Genomic DNA, 21,229 nt, shown 5'->3' on the forward strand with positions numbered 1-21,229 from the left:
TCTGGTGGATCTGTTTAAACAGATACTGCCCTGGTGGATCTGTTTAAACAGATACTGCCCTCTTAACAGCCATCAGATGCCAATTTCTTCCTTTTTGGAAGGATTAGAAAAAGAGTTGGTAACAACACTTTCAGTGTACATGACCTTTAGAGAGAACCTTAGAAAAAAATGTCAGGATTAGAGCGTAAAATAATCTCAGCTTCCATTCCCATATTACATCATTGGTTCATCCCGATCAGGCCGGGTTTATGCCCCATCGGGCGACCCGCCACAATATTCGGCGCGCACATGTTGCAGTGGCAACTGTCCAGGGGCTGAGGGAGCGGGCCGCGCTACTACTTGGGGACATGGACAGGGCTTTTGATTCCCTTCGTTGGGTATACCTATGCCCACTTCTCTGTAGATTAAATTTTAGACCACGCTTCTTGTCCTACCTGACTCTACTCTATACAGACCTGACTGCGTCCATACGGGTGGCAGGCTCTGTCTCCTCCACGTTCTCTATTGGACGGGGCACCAGGCAGGGTTGTCCACTGTCCCCCTACCTGTTTGCAATAGCAACGGAACCCTTAGCGTCCTGGATGCGGATTGACGCCCAAGTGACTGGTCTTGAGTGGGCGACGGGTCTGTCGGATTGTATTGCCCTGTACGCTGATGATGTACTCTTTTTTCTAACAAATATAGATAAGACAGGACCGCGTTTACTGCGCATTATGCAGATCTTTGGGGAGACCTCGGGTCTATACATGAACCCTCGTAAATCTACTCTGTGGGTTCTTAGGGGAGGGGCGGGTCCCGGTGCCTGGGCCTCCTCCGTTCAAGTGGCCTCTGGGGGGTTGTAGTATCTGGGAGTGTTTTTATCAGATTCACCAGTCACCTTTTGGGAAAAGAATTCAGCCCCTGTATGGGATCATGTGCTGGAGGATCTTAAAATATAGTCACATAGGCCCTTGTCAATATATAGCCAATCAGCCATCTTTAAGATGGTATCGCTTCCCCGCCTCCTTTATCAGTTACAAAACCATCCCTATCCGATTCCTACCGGATGGTTCTGACAGGTTAATATGGCCTTGGGGCTGTTTCTATGGGCTGGTGGGATGGCGAGGGTGGCCCTGCGGACTTGCTTCCAGTCCACACATTGTGGGGGACTGTCAACCTCTGATATCCTGTCCTATTATATGGCCTCCCAACTGCAAGTTGCCAATGAGTGGTGGTATGGAGATAGGGCCGACCCAGCCTTCACGGTCGAGAGGCAATGCATGGGAGATCACACCCTCCACACTATACTCTACTCCGCGCCGCTACGCAGCTCCTTGCCACCTGCCACAAAAATTATCTTTCAAATATGGCGACAGGCATAGCGGAGGACCGAGGGGTGGAATAAGTTGACACAGGAGACTCCTCTTTGGTAGAATGGGCGACTGCCACAACTAGCTGCATTGTCTGGTTTTCGAGGCTGGGACCATATCGGCATCTCTACTCTTGGGGACGTTATGCGGGGATCGGTTCTGAAGTGTTTTCAGGATCTACAGAAGGGCTTTCAAATGCCTAAAACCCAATTCTTCCGATATTTACAGTTCTGACATGCCATTACTCCATACATCGGAGGTTGGGGTCCCTGGCTGAGTTTAGTCCCATAGAGGCAATGGTATTCATGGGGGATCTCCATGACCATAAGATCTCCAAGATTTATCAGTCCCTGGTCACACTTAGCTTCCCAACACTGCAGCGCCTTAGGGAGGCCTGGGAGGGAGTCATAGGCCCGCTGGAGGAGGAGGACTGGGTGGAGCCTTGGCCTCTCAGCGGGGATCAGCCATAGCCGTAAGCCTTCGCCTCATCCAGTTTAAGTATCTCCACCCGGTCTATATCACTAGGGTCAGGTTCTGGAGGGCGGCATTGGTGGCCTCCCCGGTGTGTCTTCGATGCGAACAAGAGGAGGGTACTTTGCTCCATACTGTCTGGCACTGCTCCGCATTCGCGCGATTTTGGCAGGGAGTTCAGTCGTGCCTCTCCGAGCTACAGGGTTGGGAGCTCCCCGAAGCTGGTCCTGCTACATGCTATTGACGATATAGGAGGTAACATATACAAATGCCATCTTATGTTATTAGGGTTCACTTTTGCCAAAAGGGATATCGCCTGAGCCTGGAAGGCTCCGAGGGCGCCTTTGGTATCTGCGTGGAAAAATGGCATGGATTTCTGTATGGGGTTGGAGATCCCCATCTTTGTAGCCAGGGGGTGCCCGCTGAAACATTATAAAATTTGGAGAAGATGGGCGGAGTACCGAGGCCTAGAGCTGGAACCTGTTTCAGTAGCCAAGTCCCCTGACTTGGCTTCCCTCTAATTCTAGTCAACATGCAATATCGCCCCTTGGATACTAGTGTATCCTGTCTGGATAGACAAGACTGTTCTCTTGTGGTGCTGATCTGGGGTAGTTGTGAGTGAGATGGGGGGTGGGTTCTGGGGTTTTTGTTTTATTTTTTGTTAATATTTCAAATGTATTGCTCTTAAGTTGTCCTATTTCGCTATTGAAACTGTTAAAGTCAATTTAATGTACATTCTACATGCATGAGTTGCTGGTTTACAGTGCGCTGCACTATATTAGTTATTTGGCAAATAAAATCTGCTCTTAAAAGAAATAACACAAGCTTCCATTATTCTTAGAAAATGAGATTTACAGTGTAAGGCTGCTAAATCCCCAAGCCTTCTGGAAGAGTGTATTGCTAACAGAAAAAATTTCTTTATTGTTAGGTACTTTAATTCTACTGTGGTCAACAGCTTAAACGGGATACCCTGTAAAGCTTTTAAAATCTGAGGGAGATCCCAAACAGGCAGAACTGGGTTGACCATAGTTTTAGGAATTGAAAGACTCCTCAAAATTCTACCTACTAGTTCTGCATTTTGAATCACTACCTTATCAGTAGTTGTGAAAGCCCTAATGGCTGCCCACTGGGCTTTAAGTGTAGAAATTGCAAAGTTCTTGTCAAAGTCATCGTGAAGAGACTGCAAAATTTTAGCAATGTCACAGCCTACAGATGAAACAGAGTTTGAAGTACACCAGAATTCAAAATTCTGCTGGTACTTTGTGTATGATTTAAGTGCAGAGGGAGGAGAATTCAGTATGCCTTCTGACAAGTATTTAGAAATCCTTGTACTCTAAAGCCCTATCCTCGCAATCGCCAGACCGAGAGAGACCAACATGACAGAGAAAGACCGACATGACAGAGTTAAACCCCTACAAAGTTGTAGAGTGGAGGGAAAAGACCCTAACGCCTCTGTTCAATCAATTATACAAACAAGCCGAGTTACCTGCCTCCTGGAAAGGCAGTATCATCCATCCCATCTTCAAGCATGGCGACCACCGCAATCCCACAGATTTTAGACTGATATCCTTAATAGACGTAGAGGCCAAACTCTATGCCTCTTGCATTCTACTCGAACTACAAGCCTGGAATCAGAAACAAAGATTATGCCAAAATTTCAAACAGGATTCAGGCAAGGAATGGGAACAATCACTAACCTAACTTGCCTGTCCATCCTAATGGACCTAGCAGTAGCAAAGGGCACCCGCTTGTATGCCTGCTTTATAGACATCAAGTCTGCCTTCGATCGGGTGAATAGAGAGCGCTTGTGGAGAAAATTAGAGAGCTGAGGGTTGACACATCAACTCTTAATAGCCATCAAAGCCCTACATCACCACACTTGGGCAAGAGTCAAACTGGGAAATGGAGGCAGTACAACCAGGAGCATCCAAACGCACCAAGGCCTAAAACAAGGCTGCGTATTAGCCCTCACCCTCTTCAATCTGTTTCTCTCCGACATCACACGCGGGATCGAATCAGCAGATAGTCACCCTCCATCTTTGGCAAATAACCCATTACACTACATGCAATACGCAGATGACATTGTTCTGTTGAGTAAAACACCAATCGGCCTACAAAGAGCCATCAATAAATTAACATCGTACTCAGAACGGGAAAGCCTGGAACTAAATAAAGAAAAAACCAAAGTGGTCCGGCTAGTAGACCCGCAAAAGTTAAAGTTCAAATGGATGGCCCAAGGGACAACAGTGAAAGAACAAGAGTATTACAAGTACTTAGTAATAATAATAACAAAAGGAGCAAACTACAAGGATCACAAAACAGCATTAAAAGCAAAAGCTCAATCCTTAATTTTTGCGTACCGTTCTCTTAAAGATAAAATGGATTGCCCCAACTATAACCATCTATTAAAAGTAAATGACAGCGCAGATTATGCCCACCCTATCTTATGGTCTAGTTAGGTGGTGTGGCAAGGAGGCCGATCTACTAAACAATCTACAGATTAAAATTTACAAAGCGGTCTTCAATCTGCCAAAATCCGCCTCTGCCTCACAAGTCAGGCCTGAATTTGGACTGCAAAATCAGAAGTTCCGGATCATGAGTGGCTTCGTGAAACTCTGTTACAAACTTCGATCTGCAGACCCAGACACATTGGACTGGCTAAGCTGGGAGGAAATTAAAAAATGGGGGGAAACTGAAACCCCGAACACCTGGGGAAAGTACTTGAAATTCTGTGTGGAAAAGTTGGAGCTGGAACCAGTCTGGAAATCTGAGTCAGAGAAAGCAAGCCTAAGCAAATTAGCCAACGCTACGGCAAAAAGGAAATCCTTCTTGGAGGACAAAGAGTCATTGGCACAACGTCGGCACGGCTGGACCATTATGAACTCCTTTACCAATGCAATATCTAGTATCCCACTTTAGTGGCTATCTTAAAAAGGCTTTTATAGCCTATCGTATGGGGATGCATGTTTCAAAGGACCTACTAACATCCTGGAAGCCGTCCCACCAGACAAAACAATGTCGCCTCTGCGGGTACAAAACTGAAACCCTCGTCCATCTTTTCTGTATATGTCCTGCCCTGATAAGTCAGAGACGACTCTTATTGAACCCCATCTTCAACGCGCTACACATCCGTTCTTGCAGACATGCAGTCACAAGCTGGCTCGGAGGCTCCTCCATAATTCTGGCATGTCGTGGAGTGAAATTCCTGGCAGAAGCAAGAAAATGCTTAGAACTAACTGAACAGGAGGCCGACCCAGTTGGCAGGCTATCAGGGACATCCTAACCAATGGACCTCACACGTATTGTCTCTAACAAAAATAGAGGCTAAGAGTCAATAACTTCAGTATTTTAATAAATTTTGCACTGTTATTTTATCATGCGAATTTTGTAACAATTTTAACTAATTATGCAAATAAAACTTTATGAGTTATGAGATAAATGGTACCACCACAATTACCCCCACTTTCTCTTGATTTATATAAGTAGGTGTGGAATAGGCTGAATTGGGGAGAAAACATCCAGACGATGGTGATGAGGCTATGGTAATTGTTAGAAAAAGCCCTGTCTGCAGTGTTACCCCCAAACTTTTTGCCTTCCTCCGCCCCCCCTTTTGATGAATTTGTTTTAGTTAGCTTTGGGGCTCTGAGCACTTTATCACTCAATCAATCAATCAATCAGTCATTTGTAGAGCGCGCTACATACCCGTGAGGGTCTCAAGGCGCGGGGGGGGTGTGGAGGGGATGAGGGGCTGCTGCTATTCGAAGAGCCAGGTCTTGAGAAGTCGTCTGAAGGCCAGCAGGTCCTGGGTCTGACGTAGGCCGGTAGGGAGAGTGTTCCAGGTCTTGGTGGCAAGGTAGGAGAAGGATCTGCCGCCGGCGGTGGATTTCCGGATGCGTGGAACTATGGCGAGGGCGAGGTTGGCTGAGCGGAGACGGCGGGTGGGGGTGTAGAAGCTGAGTCGACCGTTAAGGTATGCTGGTCCGGCGTTGTGTAGGGCTTTGTGTGCGTGGATGAGGAGTTTGAAGGTGATCCTCTTGCTAACCAGTGCTAAAGTGCAAGTGCTCTCGCCCTAAAACATGGCATAATTTGTTTTTCACTACTGCAAAGCATGTCTCTCCCATAGGTTAATATTGGGATTATCTTATTAAATTTTAAAAGTGTAATTTCAAATTGGAAAAGGATAGACATTTTGAGTTTGGTGTCTCTGGACTGACAATTTAAAATCAAAACTGATGATAAAGTCAGATTTTAAGTGCAAGTCTAAAAATGCCACTTTTAGAAAGTTCTTCAGGTACCTTCTAGGCACGTACCCCACAGATTATTATATTGAATTTAAAAAAAAGTATTGATTGGGGTAACTTTCTTTATTCACCGGAAGGCAGCAATCTCCTTCTGTCTGTTCTCTAGTTCCGATGACGACCTTAAGTCATGAAGGTCGAAACCCCATCAACTTGTATCAGCCTAATCTGTATTGTTAATTAGGTCATGATTATTTTTTATGATTAAGTAAATGTTCATGCATGATATTCTTTTCAAGTATTTCCCAAAGAAAACCACAGATTATTTCTTATTTGTTTTACATGTGCCGTTTAAAACATTTTTTCACGAGCACGATGTGTTCACCCTGCACCTTAGTACACAATTTTAAAAGCATTGTTGATGCTGCTTCTTCTTTCTCATAAAGTGTATATTGATGCCTTTCTTTTTAATACAATTGTGTTGACATTTAAAAGTGGGACTATGTGTTTTTGTGTAATTAATTTGCTTTCTAAATTGGAATTCTTTTATAGAGTCCCTTTGTTTTATGATATTTTACTCGCCCAGGTCTCAAATGGGATTATGGGTTTTGTTCTGTTTGTCAATACTTTTAGAAAATTGCCATTTTCTTACTTTAACCATTCTGTGCATCTGCCGGTTTCTGAATACATGTCTGGGGTGGGTGACAGCTGGGCTTTGTGCATTCCATCTAGACAATCACACACAAAGGGAGCTGAGAAGTGCCTGATGGGCCATTCACGTCCTGATGGGTCTTCCTGGGCTGGATGGGAGGGAGGAGCAGACACTTGCACCTGATTAGGGAAATGCCCATCTCCATACAAAGAGCGGTGCACCCCTTTGTAGTGAGTCTGGAGCTAGGGCAGGAAAGACAAGAACCATGTGTCCTTCAAATGCCTCTCTTTGAAGTCTCCCCACTTCAAAGGCACAACTGGGTATAAGTACTGCACCACCAACACCATCAATTCAGTACACTCTGGACCTGAGGACACACTGCCGGGAAGGACGACTGCTATGCTGCTGAAAGGACTGGCACTCTGATTGATTTGCTGGACTCCTGCTTTGCTGTGATGCCCTGCTGCCAGCTGCCCCATGTCTGGTGGTGAGAAGGACTGGACCAGATTCTCTACATCCCTAGAACCAAGAGACTCCAAGGGCTTGCCTCCTGTTCTGAAGTCTCATGGACATTAAATACTTCATTCATCCCTGCTACAGCCACTGGACTCTGCCACCTGTGAGTCCTACCCTGCAAAGTGTTGCCAATTCAGTCCTGGACCCTTAAATGTAGGTTTTCCTGGCTGTTTCTGCAAAAATCCATGCATTACCTGCTTTGCGCTGGTCAGAACCGAGGCATCTCTTTGAGGACTACACAGCATCGGCAGGGTGGTTCGACGACGCATTGTCTTCATCAACCGGAACTAGACGGCGATGCTGGGCCAGAACCAACGCATCGCCTAAAATCCTTCAGATTGACGATGAATCACATCCTGCACGTCTCGCAGCTGCTCCCAGGCGTTGATGCTTTTGCTGTGAGACGGTACTGTTTTTGCATGGCCTGCGTGGCTTCTGTATATGACTTGCGCTCCTTCGTGGTTGGCTAGACTTTTCAGATTTGACCCGGTCCAATGTGACCAGCTAGCTCCAGTTGGCACTTTGGTCGTGCGCTACCCTGATGGTTGTTATAAGAGACTGCTACCGTGTTGTCAGTCTTTAACAACACATTACTCTGAGATAGATGGTGATGGCAAAACTGCAAAGCTCTGAAGATCGCTATCAATCCCCTCCAGTTCGGTGATCTGCGACTCTCCAGGATTGACCGCCTGAATTGGCAGGGCCTATCCAACAGAGTAGCCCCCAAACTCAGTTTGCTGGTGTCTGTGGTGACGACTAATGGACAAACCAGCTGCATCTGTACACCCTTAGACAGATTCTTGGTCTCCAACCACCAAAGTGGACTGAGCATGACCTCCTGCGACAGAGGAATCAACTTGTCCAAAGAATCGATTAATGAGGAACAATTACTGGTCAAATACAACAGAAGAGGACATAGATGAAGTCTCGCCTACTAGACTGTAAGTACTATAACTGCCAAGTACCCTTTAACTTACAACCAAACCTTAGCCGGAGCTTGATCCTTGGGGGTAAGATCCTGTATTGCCAACTGCAAATGCAAAATCCCTTTTTCAGGCTGAAAAAACTTTGCTTTGATCTGTTCTGAAGCGGGCTCCTATGAAGATTAGATCCTTTGAGGGAGACACAGGTCATTTGGGAAGATTCAGGAGGAAGCTTAAGCCAGAGATCACCTCTTTAATTTTCTCGCAGAAGAGATGTATCTGTTCTAGACTTGGTGAATACAAGAACCAATCATCCCGGTAGGGAAAGACCGGAATTCCCAGAAGATGCAAATAAGCCACCACTGGTGTCATCAGCTTGGTGAAAACCCTTGGGCTGACTTCATGCCGAATGGGCAACTATGATTTGCCAATGGCGATCCCCTCCGCAAACCTCAAAATCCTGTGATGAGGACTCGCAACTGGAATTTTCAGATAAGCTTCCATAAGATCCAGGGTTATTGGGAAGAGGCTGAGCGGAATTAGAGGAATTATCCTTTGTACAGTTTGCATTTTGAATCAGACATCCTGAATAAGAGAACTGAGATACTTCAAATCAAAGGCCAGGCAAAAGTCTACGGAAGCCTCTGGAACAAGGAAGACAACCGAATAGACCCCTTGACTCCACTGCCCTCTGAGGACAGGAACAATTCCACCCTTCTTTTAATGAGATAAAACTCCCTCAATTAAAGCCTTCTTCTTGACTGGATCTTGAGGCAGCAGAGTACGAATGATCCACATAGAGACTGGAAGTCTATCAGATAACCCCTCTTCACCACCTGAAGGCACCAATGATAGGTTGTTAACAGAAGCCACTACGTGAACTGCTGAATCCATCCACTGGCCCTTAATGCAGACGCCTCGGTCTCTGCACAGTCAGGAGCGCTGCCCCTTTGAGTTTGGATCTGGTTAGTTCTTAAATGACTTGAAGACCTAGGCTGAAATTTAGCCAACTGCTCAAGATTCTGCTGCCTTCTTGAGGGCTGCCAAAATTATGATCAGAATCTTGAAGCACTTGTCCCCTTCGAAAAATGTTAGGATGAGAAGGAATATTTTCTCTCTTTAAAGATACAGTGTAGTCCATCCTTCAGCTCTACACCAAACAAACGAGAGCCATCAAATGACATCTTGAGTGTGACTGCTCTTTGTGCCACGTCAGTTTCCAGTCCTTCAAATAAAGGTTCCTTCTTGCAGCAATGAATGACCCTCTTGCAAGAGCCACTTATCTAACAATTGAAATCTGTGATAATAAATCCCTGCTCTCATCCCCACATGGGAACCAGAAAAAACCTTTTTTAAGCAGAATCCAACTTCTTGTCAAAATGCTCTATTCTGCCATGGAGCAACAGCCCACAAGACTTGCCAACACTAAGTCAATGTGGACACTGTCCGAAAAAAGTGTCCATTTTCTCAAGGGGATATAATTTTAACATAAAGCGAGGCAAAATAATCTTATCAGGATCTTTCCACTCCTGCTTAATGACATCCGTGATGAACTGATGGAAAGGCATTCCAGAACTGGATGGCCTCAGGAGTTGCCTCAACCAGGATTCCTCTGATGTTCATGGCTTATCAATAGGAGGAAACCCCATATTCTGCCTTATACAGGCCAACAGATCTCCAAGCAGCTCTTTAGAACCATACTTCCCCTTTCAATCAGCAGGGACAAGGGCTTCATTTGAAGAGTCTAATCCCCAAGAAACAGGCAATGCCTCTGAACCCTTCTGTCATGAATGGACAGAAGAGGTAGAATAAGTGGATTGAGAGGGAGAAACTTGCCACTTCTTTGCTAAATGTCACCCCATGATGCCCAAAATACAGCCAAAAGCACGAACACAGCATACATCAATCAAGAAAAGCCTCACATGAATGATCCAGTGCACTTCCCTGCACGCCCAAACAGGAAGGGCGCGCATGCCCGGACCAGTGCTTCTGTCAACATGCATGTGCAAATCCCCTCAAATCGAGCATTTGCTGGGCAAAAGATCCTGTCTCTAGTCACCCGACCTACCAGAGAAAGCGTCAGAAACAGGAAGAAAATGCCCTTGTACCAGCACTCCATGCCAGGCAAGGAAGAACAAAACTGGGGGCCGAAACCAGTTGGAGAGATCGCCTGATCCTTTTTCCTCCTATTAGCTGCTCTCCCGATGGAGGCTTTCAACTTTTCATGCCTTGCAAGACAGGTGAGGCAAGCCACAAATAAGCTGAAGCCTCAACCCAGCAGGCACCTCCTTGTAGCAGTTTCATTCGCAGGAAACAAAAAGCCAGATGGGCCAGGAGTGCCAGCCCCCTTTGTGGCACCCAGGTTGGATGGGTGGGCAGCCCTGCCAACTACCAGGCATCAGGTGTTAGGCTAACCCATTTCAGTGTGGTGGTCCACATCACCGCACTGAAATGCAAAGTCACTCATAATAGGCATATCGCCTGCCTCGGCTGTCAAGCCGTAGCGCTGCTATGCTGTGACAACCATGCCAAGTACCACGCATAAGGCCTTAGACTAATGCATTTCAGTGTGGTGGTTTGCATCACCGCACTGAATTGTAAAGTCACGCCTAATTGGCATAGTGTCTGCCTCTGTTGTCTAGCTGTAGCACTGCAATGCTGACTGTGAAACTATCTGGAGTGACAGTGTAGCAAGCGTAATGCTTCAAGCTAGCTTCGGGACTAGCGGAGGCTAAGCTAGCTACTGTCTACAATGTATCATATTATTCCCAGAGCGCGGCATTACATTCTGACTGAGTGATGTTTCAGGAGAGGCAGTGCCCAATGGCTACAACGGAGACATAATCAGCCGATTCAGACTGGTGACGCAGTAACTTTAATAAGCGATACGCTGCACAGGACGTCACTTCCTGTTGCCCCTGCAGCGACACGAGCAGGTGGCTGCAGTTTTAAGTAATGTTTGTGGGACTCAGGCTGCGGCAATGGCACTGCTTGCACCGCCGCATGTAATTTATCAATAAATCTTGCTGTGGCCGCTGAAACAGCCCAACACCACGGACCGCAGCAGCCGCTGGAGCCCAGAGCACACACTGTGCAGCTGCTGCTGAGCTTGAATGCAGCCACGGTGGGCGCGAGCTGAGGGAGACGTTTGTTGCAGCTAGGACTGTGAGGAGGAGGGCAGTCCAGGAGTAAACCCAATTGCCCTGCCGCGGCGTGTCAGTCTCAGACAGTGCGCCTCTGGAGTGTTAATCTGACTCAAAAATAAAATTTGCTTGAAATTATAGTGCTTAGAGTGCGGTCTTTCAGCTGCCTGCCCTAGCTGAAGTTCTACGGTCAGTGACACGTCACAGTCTCTGGTCACACTGTAGTTTTCACGAGCCGCGCAACGTACTTGACATAATACAGAAGTGCCTTGGCTCACCCAGCTGCGGCCCGGCTAAGTGTGTACCTCTCAGCCTCTTCCCCCCCCAATTAATGCCCAGTGCTATCTGCCGCCACGGCTGTTAGTCCGTGAGTTTAGTAATAGTGTGTTGACTCATTGGGCAGCTCATTTGGGCCACTGGCTGGGCAAGTAGCGGTGCGCCGACCGGGTCACGGACCACTACACTGAAAATATGAAAATGTCATACAATGCAATCTAGAACATTTCCAGCTATGATGGGGCTAGCCTGCAAGATTCCTTCTGCTCTTTGTCACTGTTATGAGGTGAGATCACATCATGTTGTAATGACTGGGATGAAGACCAGGGGCATAGGAGTAATCAAGAACGTTCCACTAGCTTTTATTATTCTATGGATTTCAGGGCAGGGCTCTTGTCCTGTGTCAGACGCCTTGACCCAAGTAAGGCGGTCTTATCGCCATTATGATAATGTGGTACAATAGAAGACTTATAGCAGTAGGTGGTAGGGCTGACAGAAAGACTGTAGTATACCGCCTAAATCTGAAGGTTGGTAAGAATACATTTTGGCTTACTCTGGTTGAGGGTGATATACGTTTATTGACTCATCTGGTTGAGGGTGATATACGTTTATTGACTCATCTTTACCTTACAAATAAGTGAAATGCCACCAACTGGCATGAACTAGATCACACACCAAAAACATCGTATTCTTCCAAAACAATATCATGTATTCTAATAGGCTCACCCTCAAAAATCATTGAATCCCTGGAGATTCCGAAGCTTGACCAGACTTCAGCTCAATTGGGATTAGCTTCAGATTTATGGAACCAATCATGTTACTGCTGTATTCTAAGAAGTACATTACCATGTCACTTGTAGCTTTAAGAGTGTTACTCTGTGACGTGGTATTTGTTCTATATTAGATTGTTCTCTGTTGTGTGATACAGTGGTGTTCTCTTGACAGTCAGTTGGTAGCTGGCTGGAGAGGGAGCACCACCTACAGTAGTTTCTACAGAAATAAATCCTTGTAAACCCTTTGGAAGCCTCAGAGTGTTATCTACAAAATTTGGCAATGTTTCCAGTCTTCAATGACGGTGCCCTGGGTGGTGTACGAACCCATGAGCGGTGTGAGGAAGCTCACGTGAAAAAAATCTATTCAGTGAAAAATGGGAGTGTTACAGGTGATCAAGCTGACGTTTATGTGGGTACCGCTACACCAGAAAATGCTTTGTTGGTGATTTTGGTGAGAAGTAGGTTATTTAATTGACTGAGTCCGTTATTATATCGGTGCAGCCTCGAGCACAATACTGTAAAGTTTGTGTTGGCCCCACACATCAGAAGATTTATAGCGAGCTTACTGGGAAGGCTGTTCACGAACACTCTAGGGTATTTGTTACAAAGATGAGACGTACATGGTAGTTTGAAGAGTCTTCTTTATTGCATCTTAACACCATCACAGGTTCCAGTCAGCTGGCGTCAACTGTGGAATGTTCACAAATTCTTGCCTTGCACGTACCACTGGGGTGTAAGGCAGAGGGGTGGCGGGCATACCAAGTGTGGATTACAGCACATCTCCCTACATAGGAAAGGAAAGGAGGGAAAAGTGGTGATGAGGGGATATAAGGCAGTGGCAGTGCTACCTACAAAACTGCATAAGAAATTTCATACAGTAGGGTCACAAGAACCACGTTAGGTAACCAGAGGAACAACAAACAAGTTTTAATCCAGTACAAAACTTTAGAGGATCTCATGTGAAACAATCTTTTGTCCACCTAGGCGCAGCCATAGGCCTTGATGATCTCCTAGAAGCAACGTTTGCATTTCCTCCCCTTGGATCATCGACTTGAGGGACCGATACCTCCTTATGGGGAACACTTCTGTCCATGCTCCATGTTTGCCCATTTGCAAGCTGAACTACGTTTCTTCCCACCTTGATTACCTTCATGGGTTCTGAGAATCTTGTAGCCTCCCTTCTGCGTGGTTTAGGAAGGTCCACATTGACCCAATCACCTTCTCTGACCGTGCGAGATTTTACATGTAAAGTTACATCATACCGGACCTTATACTTGGCGACCGGCCACTCGTTCCCTAATCTTGTCATGATTCACAGAACAGGTGTTCTGTCTTTTTAAGGGAGGAAGAGAGTCTGGTTTTGGAAACCCTACCCTTTAACAAACTAAATGGGGACACCCCTGTGACCAAGTTGGGGGATGTACGATATGCCCAAAGTGTGTCTTGCAAAGTGTCTTCCGCCGAGATACTTAAGATCTCTGCACGCTGTAAACACTCTTTTACCAGGCGATTCATGCGTTCTACCAACCCGTTGGCCCGGGGACAATATAGGCCGTTTTGTGGTGGGTGATGCCCATTTCTGATAGGAATTCAGCCATGTTTTCCGAAGTAAACTGCACCCCATTATCCGTAACCAGGGTGTCCGGGATCCCCTACTCAAAGAATACAACCCTCAGGAATGTGATCAGTACCTTCGTGTCTATCTGGTGCACGCACTTATAGACCACCCACCAAGTGTGGTAATCCACCATGACCAATATGAATCGTTCCTTCAAGGACTTTAGGTTGAGGGGACTATCTGACACAGTGACAGGGGATGAGGGGTGGGGGAAGGGGGGCTCCTTGCCTGTTGTATTTTGTCCATCGGCTGCACTCAAGACAGTCCCTCACTGTGTGTTCAGCCATGGTATCCATCCCCGGACACGAATAATCCAATCTTATTTTGTTTTTTGTAAGGCTACGCCCCAGGTGACCAATATGGGCTAGAGCCACAATTTTTTGTCTAAATGCTACAGGTGGAACAATTTTCTATCCCCTACAAACCGTCCCCTCTTGAATGATCAAGTCCAGTTTTACATCCCAGAAGCCGCTCCGCTCAATGGAGTGGCGACCTTACATTTCTCATAGGGCCACCCCATGACAATAAGGCTTTTAAGGACCTTCATTTCCTCATCATTTCGTAAGCACTCCTCCCATTCTTCTTTGCTTAGGCAGGACAATTTAAGAATCACGTCATCAGCTTCAACTAGGGTTGCACTATCATCAACATACGTAGGTGAGCGATAAAGGAAATCCACGACCACATTTTTTTAACCTGGCGTATACTTTACATTTAAATTGTACCCTTCCAGCCCCAAAATCCATCTTGCTATCCTAGGTGTGGTTTTTTCAGACCCCTTAGTTGTGAATGCATACATGAGGGGTTTGTGGTCGGTCTTCACGGTGAAGGGAATCCCCCACAGAAAGAAGCAGAAATGTTTGATGGCCCATGCACATGCATGCGCTTCTTTTTCGACTTCAGAGTAGTTTACTTCTGCTCCTTTAAGGGCCCGAGAAGCGAAAGCCACCACTTGTTCCTTGCAGTTGACGACCTGGGTGAGACTAGCACCCAACCCTTTATTACTTGCATCAGTGCACAGGATAGTGGGTTTAGTGGGATGCAATCTGCCCAACGATGGGGCGGAGGCAATGCTCTCCTTCACTGTGATGAACGCTGCTTGACAATCCTCGTTCCATACAAAAGGGGTACTTGCTTTAAGTAATGCCCTCAATGGCTCCACAATACCCGTATAATTTCCGACAAATTTTGCGTTGTACTCAGATAACCCCAAGAAAGACTTTAAGTCGTTAACACACGCTGGAGCAGCTGTCCCCTGAATGGCTTCCACTAGGTCATCCTTTGGTTTTATTTCATCCCGAGAAATGGTATGGCCTATGTAGATACTCAACAGATCCTACCCCTATGCAACACTTGTCCTTCTTTAAGGTCCGGACTGCTGCCTCCAGTTTGGTCAACACACTCCTCAAAATGGGGTTATGTTCTTCCAGATCTTTCCCTTAAATGAGGATATCATCCTGGAAGCACATGTTACACAAGATGTCCTTCAGTACGTGTTGCATGATCCTCTGGAAGGCGGCGGCAGCTGAGGACAACCCAAAGGGCATGCGCATGTACTGCAACGCTCCAAGCGGAGTTATAAAGGAGATTAAGTGGCGGGAGTCAGGGTGTAGCTCTACCTGATGGTAGGCGGACGAGAGGTCTAGCACACTGAAGCAGCTAGCACCTTTGATTAAGGTGAGGACCTCATGTATACGCGGCAAGGGATGCCTATCCACCCATATGTTACTGTTTAGGTCCCTCAGGTCCACACATAACCTGATCTCTTTGCTGGACGCCTTGGTCGCAAGGACAATGAGGGCCAACCACAGCGAGCTTTCTATGGGTTCAAAGACCCCTTGTGACAGGAGTTTGTCTAATTCTGCTTGGAGGGGTGTTTGCATCATATGTGGTTTGGGCCTGACCTTGTGAGCCACTGGTCTAGCATTAGCTTTAAGCTCAATGGAGTGTTGATAGTTTTTTAGTAGTCCTAGTTTATCCGTAAAGACCGCAGGAAAGTCATTGCAAACCTCTGTGCCCCCCACAGACTGGTCCACTAGGAGAACTTGGTCAGGACTATTGAGGTCTAATTTGATGCCCAGTTTCCAACAAGTTGGATCCCTTCTGCGTGATGTACTCCTCCCTTTAAACCCTATGTTCATGGTTGTCATGCCTATCAAGGGTATGGGGTCCCCATTGTAGCCCCCCGGATGGATGTCAGGAGGCTGCATGTCCTGTTGCCATGATGGGAACAACTTCGTAAATGCCTCAGCTTCCACCAAGGTATAGGGTGAGCACGAATCAGCAAAAAACGCAACCTCTCTTTTGTCCAAGGTGATAGCACAAGACGGGAAATCATTTGTCTTGTCTCCGCTTTGTAGTTAAAACACAAGTTTGGCTTCTTGGGGAGGTTCTTGCTCAATCGCCAGTACGGCTTTGGATTGGTGATCTCTACATACCCTTGTCAAATGGCCCCTCCTTCCGCACTTATGACAGGTAACCGACCTGGCTTGACACCCTGTATAATTAGCCAGACGAGTAGGGCTACCACACCTATAACATTTGTGTTGGGTGAACACTGAGACCTTTATTCTTGCTCTCCTTGGTGACCTCTTGTTTGCTTAAAGCATTTACCGCTGCGTTTTTGTCTCTATCCCCCTTCATCTCTACCATACAATCTGCAGTGTGCTCAATCTCTACAGCTATGTCTATAGCTTGCTTAAGATCTGGATTGGCAACTAACAGCATTTCTTGTCTCTTGGTGTTGTTGGTGCACCTTACCAACTGATCTCTAATGAGGGAATCTTGCAAAGCTTCTAATTCACATGTATTAGCCAGGCCTTTAAAGGCTGCAATGCAAATTTTGACTTTCTCATTCTTTCCCAGCACCCTCGAAAAGAATGTGTGCCTTTCCAACACCACATTGATAGTTTTATCAAAATGCCTTTCAAGTCTATTAACTGCAGCCAAATACACATTCTCATAATCGTCGCTATCCTCATCTGCTTCTGCTGAAATGTTATCATATATCTTACGCCTTTCAATCCCTAAGTTATGAAACAGAGTATGTACTTTCCATAGGGCTGAGAATCCCCCCAATTGCTATGAGATAGGACTCCAGCAGTCCAAACCATTGCTTCCTCTGTAACTGTGGCTCCCCCACTTCGTTGAGGAACAGGGGCGGTTGCGACATGTTTGTACTGGCCATGGTGTAACGAATATACTCTATGAATACCCCAACACCCTAGCTGCTAACTTCTGGGTAGGCACCTGTCCGGTGATGTGCAAAAACAACTGTCTAGTCAGCGTAAACCAGTCAGGTGGTTGTACATCAGGTCTTGAACTGGTGAGCCGGAGAGCCCAGCTGTGTCTGTCAGCGTGTGAGCAAGGTGACAGGCGTGTGGAAATAGTGTGCCCAGCAGAAGAAAGCAAATCTCTACAGCAAAACTCAGTTGTCAGCTGTGCCTGTCAGCGTGGGAGAGCGAAACAGGTTGGGAGGGAGGAAAGGGTTAACTTGGAGACCTTCTCGCTGAAGATCGCCACGTCGAGGGACACCTCCTCACGAAGATAGCCCACTGCTCCATCTCACGAAAGCAACGCGCAGAAGTGGCAACAGCTGAGCTTTAGAGCTGAACTTGAGGGAAAACGACTCTCGCAGCGGTGGCCTGCTTCTCTGTGGTACACCCAGGGCCCCCTCACACCTCACCCGGCCTTCGGACGCCGGCACCGCCACCACACACATCAATCCCTTCTCGGCTGTGGCGTCTGGCAGGAACAATCCAACCTCTGTCCCGGTCTGTCACAGGCCAAGACTTCTCACGGCGTTGTCCCCTTCCCTCCCAGCTGCATATATGGCAACGCCACACCTCAACACCAGCTACACAGCTCCGCAGCACTGCACACCTCGACACCAGCTACACTGCTCTGCAGCGCTGTCCTGCCCTGTCCCTGCTTAGCCACAGCACCGTGGGCGTTGAAAACTTCCCCAACTCTCCAGATGAGGCTGGACTTTTCCTATGTAACTGAAGCATGTATCACTTCAAGCGCTGCGGTCCTTGCTCATGTGGAAGATCCCACGCATCAAGCGACCCACTATGGACACTTCGTATGCAGCCAAACAGCAATTTCTGAAGGTAAGATAGGTACTCACTTCATTTGTAAATTAAGTCAGTACAGGCTGTCACTGGAGTACGTATTGGGGGTGATGGTGGACTGTCCCCACACGGTAGTTTGTCAGAGTTACAAAGTTGAGACGTACATGGTAGTTTGAAGAGTCTTCGTTATGTGTCTTAACACCATCAGAGGTTCCAGTCAGCTGGTGTCAACAGTGGAATGTTCACACATTCTTGCCTGGCATGTACCACTAGGGTGGAGGGCAGAGGCATACCTAGTGTGGATTACAACAGTATTCTATGCCAGAGGTGAACTAACCAGCACTCGCAACGTAGACTACGTTGTGTGAACAAGCGCTATTGCCTCTAGAGAATAACGTGGCAACACGTTATTGGCTGTCATCTTGTGCGGTTGGGAGAACTTATATCCAATATTATCAAAAACAAGTCATTTGTTCACAAGCAAGTGGTCTGTGTTGAAGTGTATGGTGACATTGTTATTGAAGAAACTGCTGGTAGTTGAAACGCTCTTTACAGACAAAGTAGAACATCATACGAGTACTGTGATATTATTGTTCAGTGGCCCGATATGCCGACACCAGATAACCTACCATCCTCCGGACGTTACTCCTACTCACACAAGCCATTTGAATTACACCCTTAACCATGCGGTTCACCCTCTCAACTACACCAATTGCTTGTGGGTTGTACAATGACGTGCAAGCATGACCAATATTGGGCACAGACAACAATGGTGGGTTTATGCTGATGGTGAAGTGCTGGGAAGTAAAAGTGTGAATGAAGACCAACACAGGCACAGAAAACCCACCTAAGTATTTGGAAGATTATGTGCGTGAGTAGGTGCAATTTTCTTACACCCCCAAACATGCACACTTATGTGTATCAACCAAGGGGCACTATCTAAGCTCGGTTTTGTAATTGAAAGGGAAGATATGTTGTATTCTAACAAGTAAATTACCATGTCACTTATAGCTTTAAGAGTGTCACTCTGTGACATGGTATTTGTTCTATATTAGTGTTCTCTGGTGTGTGCTGTAGTGGTGTTCTCTTGAAAGTCAGTTGGTAGCTGGCTGGAAAGGGAGCACCACCTACAGTTGTTTCTACATAAACAAATCCTTGTAAACTCTTTGGAAGCTTCAGCGTGTTATCTACAAAGGTTACATAACGGTATCCTTAAAGCAGTGTGTGCTCCCATATGAGAGTTACTAGTGCTTCATCAGGTGAGATTCTCAGCACGGCTTATTCCACGAAACAAAATGTTTCCCATTCCAAGATGGCCACCGCCTTTGCCACAAAGATATGATGTGAACACTATTTTGGGTTTCTACTGCAGGAGGCAATGGAGCTTACACCAAGCACCGCAAGGTTAGAAATTAGTGCGAGGAACTGCACAACAAACCTCCTGTTTCAGTACCTGCTCCTGGGTGGTATCAGCGGACGCCGTAGCCGTCGTTAGGGCAGCCATCTTGAATTATCAACGGTGAAACGTCACTGCTTCAACGGCAAAACACGCCTTTTTTGTGTAAAGCGCACACCCTCTTTAATAAGGAAACAAAAGAAGGACGACAGAAGCAGATATCACACACACAACGGTATTGTCTCACGGTGAAGGGGAGATTAAGCCACAATTTAATAGTAGGTTATTGGATAGTTCTGGCAAAATTAACATAATCAGATCTCATTAAGAGCATTAGTTTGACGCAAACGAGAATTTGACGGCTTACTGCACAAAAAAGAACCCGAATAAAAGACCGAAATGCTGATGTTCTTGGCGTTCGTATATTTAATAATAGATCAACACATGCATATGACATACATTATGTGATGCAGAAAAAAGAATTTCATGTATTTCTTCCGACAGATCCATCTGCAGCCACTGAGGCATTTGTTCGCTTTTTATTTTCTAAAAAAGCCATACATTATAAGACGTTAAACCAAGAACTCTATTTAAACTTTCCACACGATCAAAATGTTGCAAACCCCTTTAAACATGGCTACGGGACATGCGCGCCTCCTAAACCAAGTGTGATAATTTGCCCTTTTCTTTTACCGACAGGGATTTCCCGGCCGGAACTGACGCGCCGATGGTACAGCAGCAACGCCGGTTAGAGAGTGGCACAGAGATGGCGTCCGAGGAGGACGGAGATGAGTTGTCTGGAGAGGAGCGCATGGATTTTCTGCGGGATCGGCACGTGCACTTTTTCCAGCGTTGCCTGCAGATGCTGCCCGAGGGCTACTCATCCTTGGAGACCAGCAGGTACTTTGGTGGGCGGGTAGGGAGTAATGTAGGCGAGGAGGTACATAGAGATAAAAGAGGGACTAGCATGTCAAAGCATCCGCTTGAGTTTTTTTTATTATTAATTAATAGAAACAGAAGGAGGACCGGCATGTTGGTTTACGAATTTTGGGTGCGTTTAAGTAATCGGCTTTTGTTTTTCTGCAGGTTGGGACTGTTGGGCACTGTAGTGTTTTCTATCTTCTTTTATGTTTTCTTTTTTCAATTCTTTGGTTTTACACGAATAGTAATATTTCTATCAGAACTGTAAAAAAAAAACAGCAGTGCGGTACATAGTGATTTTTTGCTAAATTAAGACACTCAAACAAGGTAGCGTTGATTGAGACCTTTTAGAAGTATTTTATTTATTTTATTTTATGTATTTTTATATAGTGCAGACTTTTATTATAAGGCCTTTTCTTCTCTTTCTCCTGTCAACCCTGTCTTCCTTTCTTGTTCAGCCTGGGAACACTTAGAATGTTCATTGATGTCATAGAATGTGCTGTGACTGATGTGTGACAGTTGACTCTTGGCTGAGCTCAAGGAAACAGCTCCTGGTGGGGCCTTCATAACATCTGCACCTTGACCTACTTACTTACCACCTCTTTACCTCGACTTGAATAAATATACTTCTTGGAATAACTACCTGGACTTTGGGGAGGTATTTACTTGTAACATTTTGGCACCTTTACCCAAAGGTGTCAGAGCGCTTCACCATAGAACCAAGTACGTTACATGAGGAGAATTTTACATATTTATATGTTACAGAAACAAACGAGAAAGAAGAAAAAGTAGAATAAGGTCCGGGTAGAGGTGGTGGTTCGGAGTAGTGGAGGAAGTGAGTTCCAGATTCTAACCGTATTGCCTGAGAAGGATTGAGCCA

At 46.2% G+C, this 21,229-nt stretch overlaps 2 protein-coding genes across 5 annotated transcripts in view; one reads left to right on the forward strand and one right to left on the reverse strand.

Annotated features, from left to right (window-relative positions):
* CCDC112 (coiled-coil domain containing 112) overlaps nucleotides 1-19,595 on the reverse strand; it is a 184,218-nt gene extending 164,623 nt beyond the window's left edge. Inside the window, exons 1-2 of one of the 3 annotated variants that reach the window (XM_078675521.1) lie at nucleotides 19,486-19,573; nucleotides 12,962-13,125 (exon numbers count right to left, since the gene is read on the reverse strand). In XM_078675521.1, coding sequence (XP_078531647.1) covers nucleotides 12,962-13,003 — 42 coding nt within the window. In that variant the 5' untranslated portion in view covers nucleotides 13,004-13,125; nucleotides 19,486-19,573. Of the gene's footprint in view, nucleotides 1-12,961; nucleotides 13,126-19,470 lie in introns of all 3 variants that reach the window. The other 2 variants (XM_078675520.1, XM_078675519.1) reach the window with 2 other exon arrangements.
* Nucleotides 19,596-19,622: 27 nt separating this feature from the next.
* The window catches only part of PGGT1B (protein geranylgeranyltransferase type I subunit beta), a 315,684-nt gene continuing 314,077 nt past the window's right edge, over nucleotides 19,623-21,229 (forward strand). Inside the window, exons 1-2 of one of the 2 annotated variants that reach the window (XM_078675523.1) lie at nucleotides 19,623-19,706; nucleotides 20,128-20,328. In XM_078675523.1, coding sequence (XP_078531649.1) covers nucleotides 20,156-20,328 — 173 coding nt within the window. In that variant the 5' untranslated portion in view covers nucleotides 19,623-19,706; nucleotides 20,128-20,155. The remainder of the gene's footprint in view (nucleotides 19,707-20,127; nucleotides 20,329-21,229) is intronic. The other variant, XM_078675524.1, reaches the window with a different exon arrangement.

Source organism: Lissotriton helveticus, chromosome 2_1 (assembly GCF_964261635.1).
Source record: "Lissotriton helveticus chromosome 2_1, aLisHel1.1, whole genome shotgun sequence".
In the NCBI taxonomy this organism is placed as follows: Eukaryota; Metazoa; Chordata; class Amphibia; order Caudata; family Salamandridae; genus Lissotriton; species Lissotriton helveticus.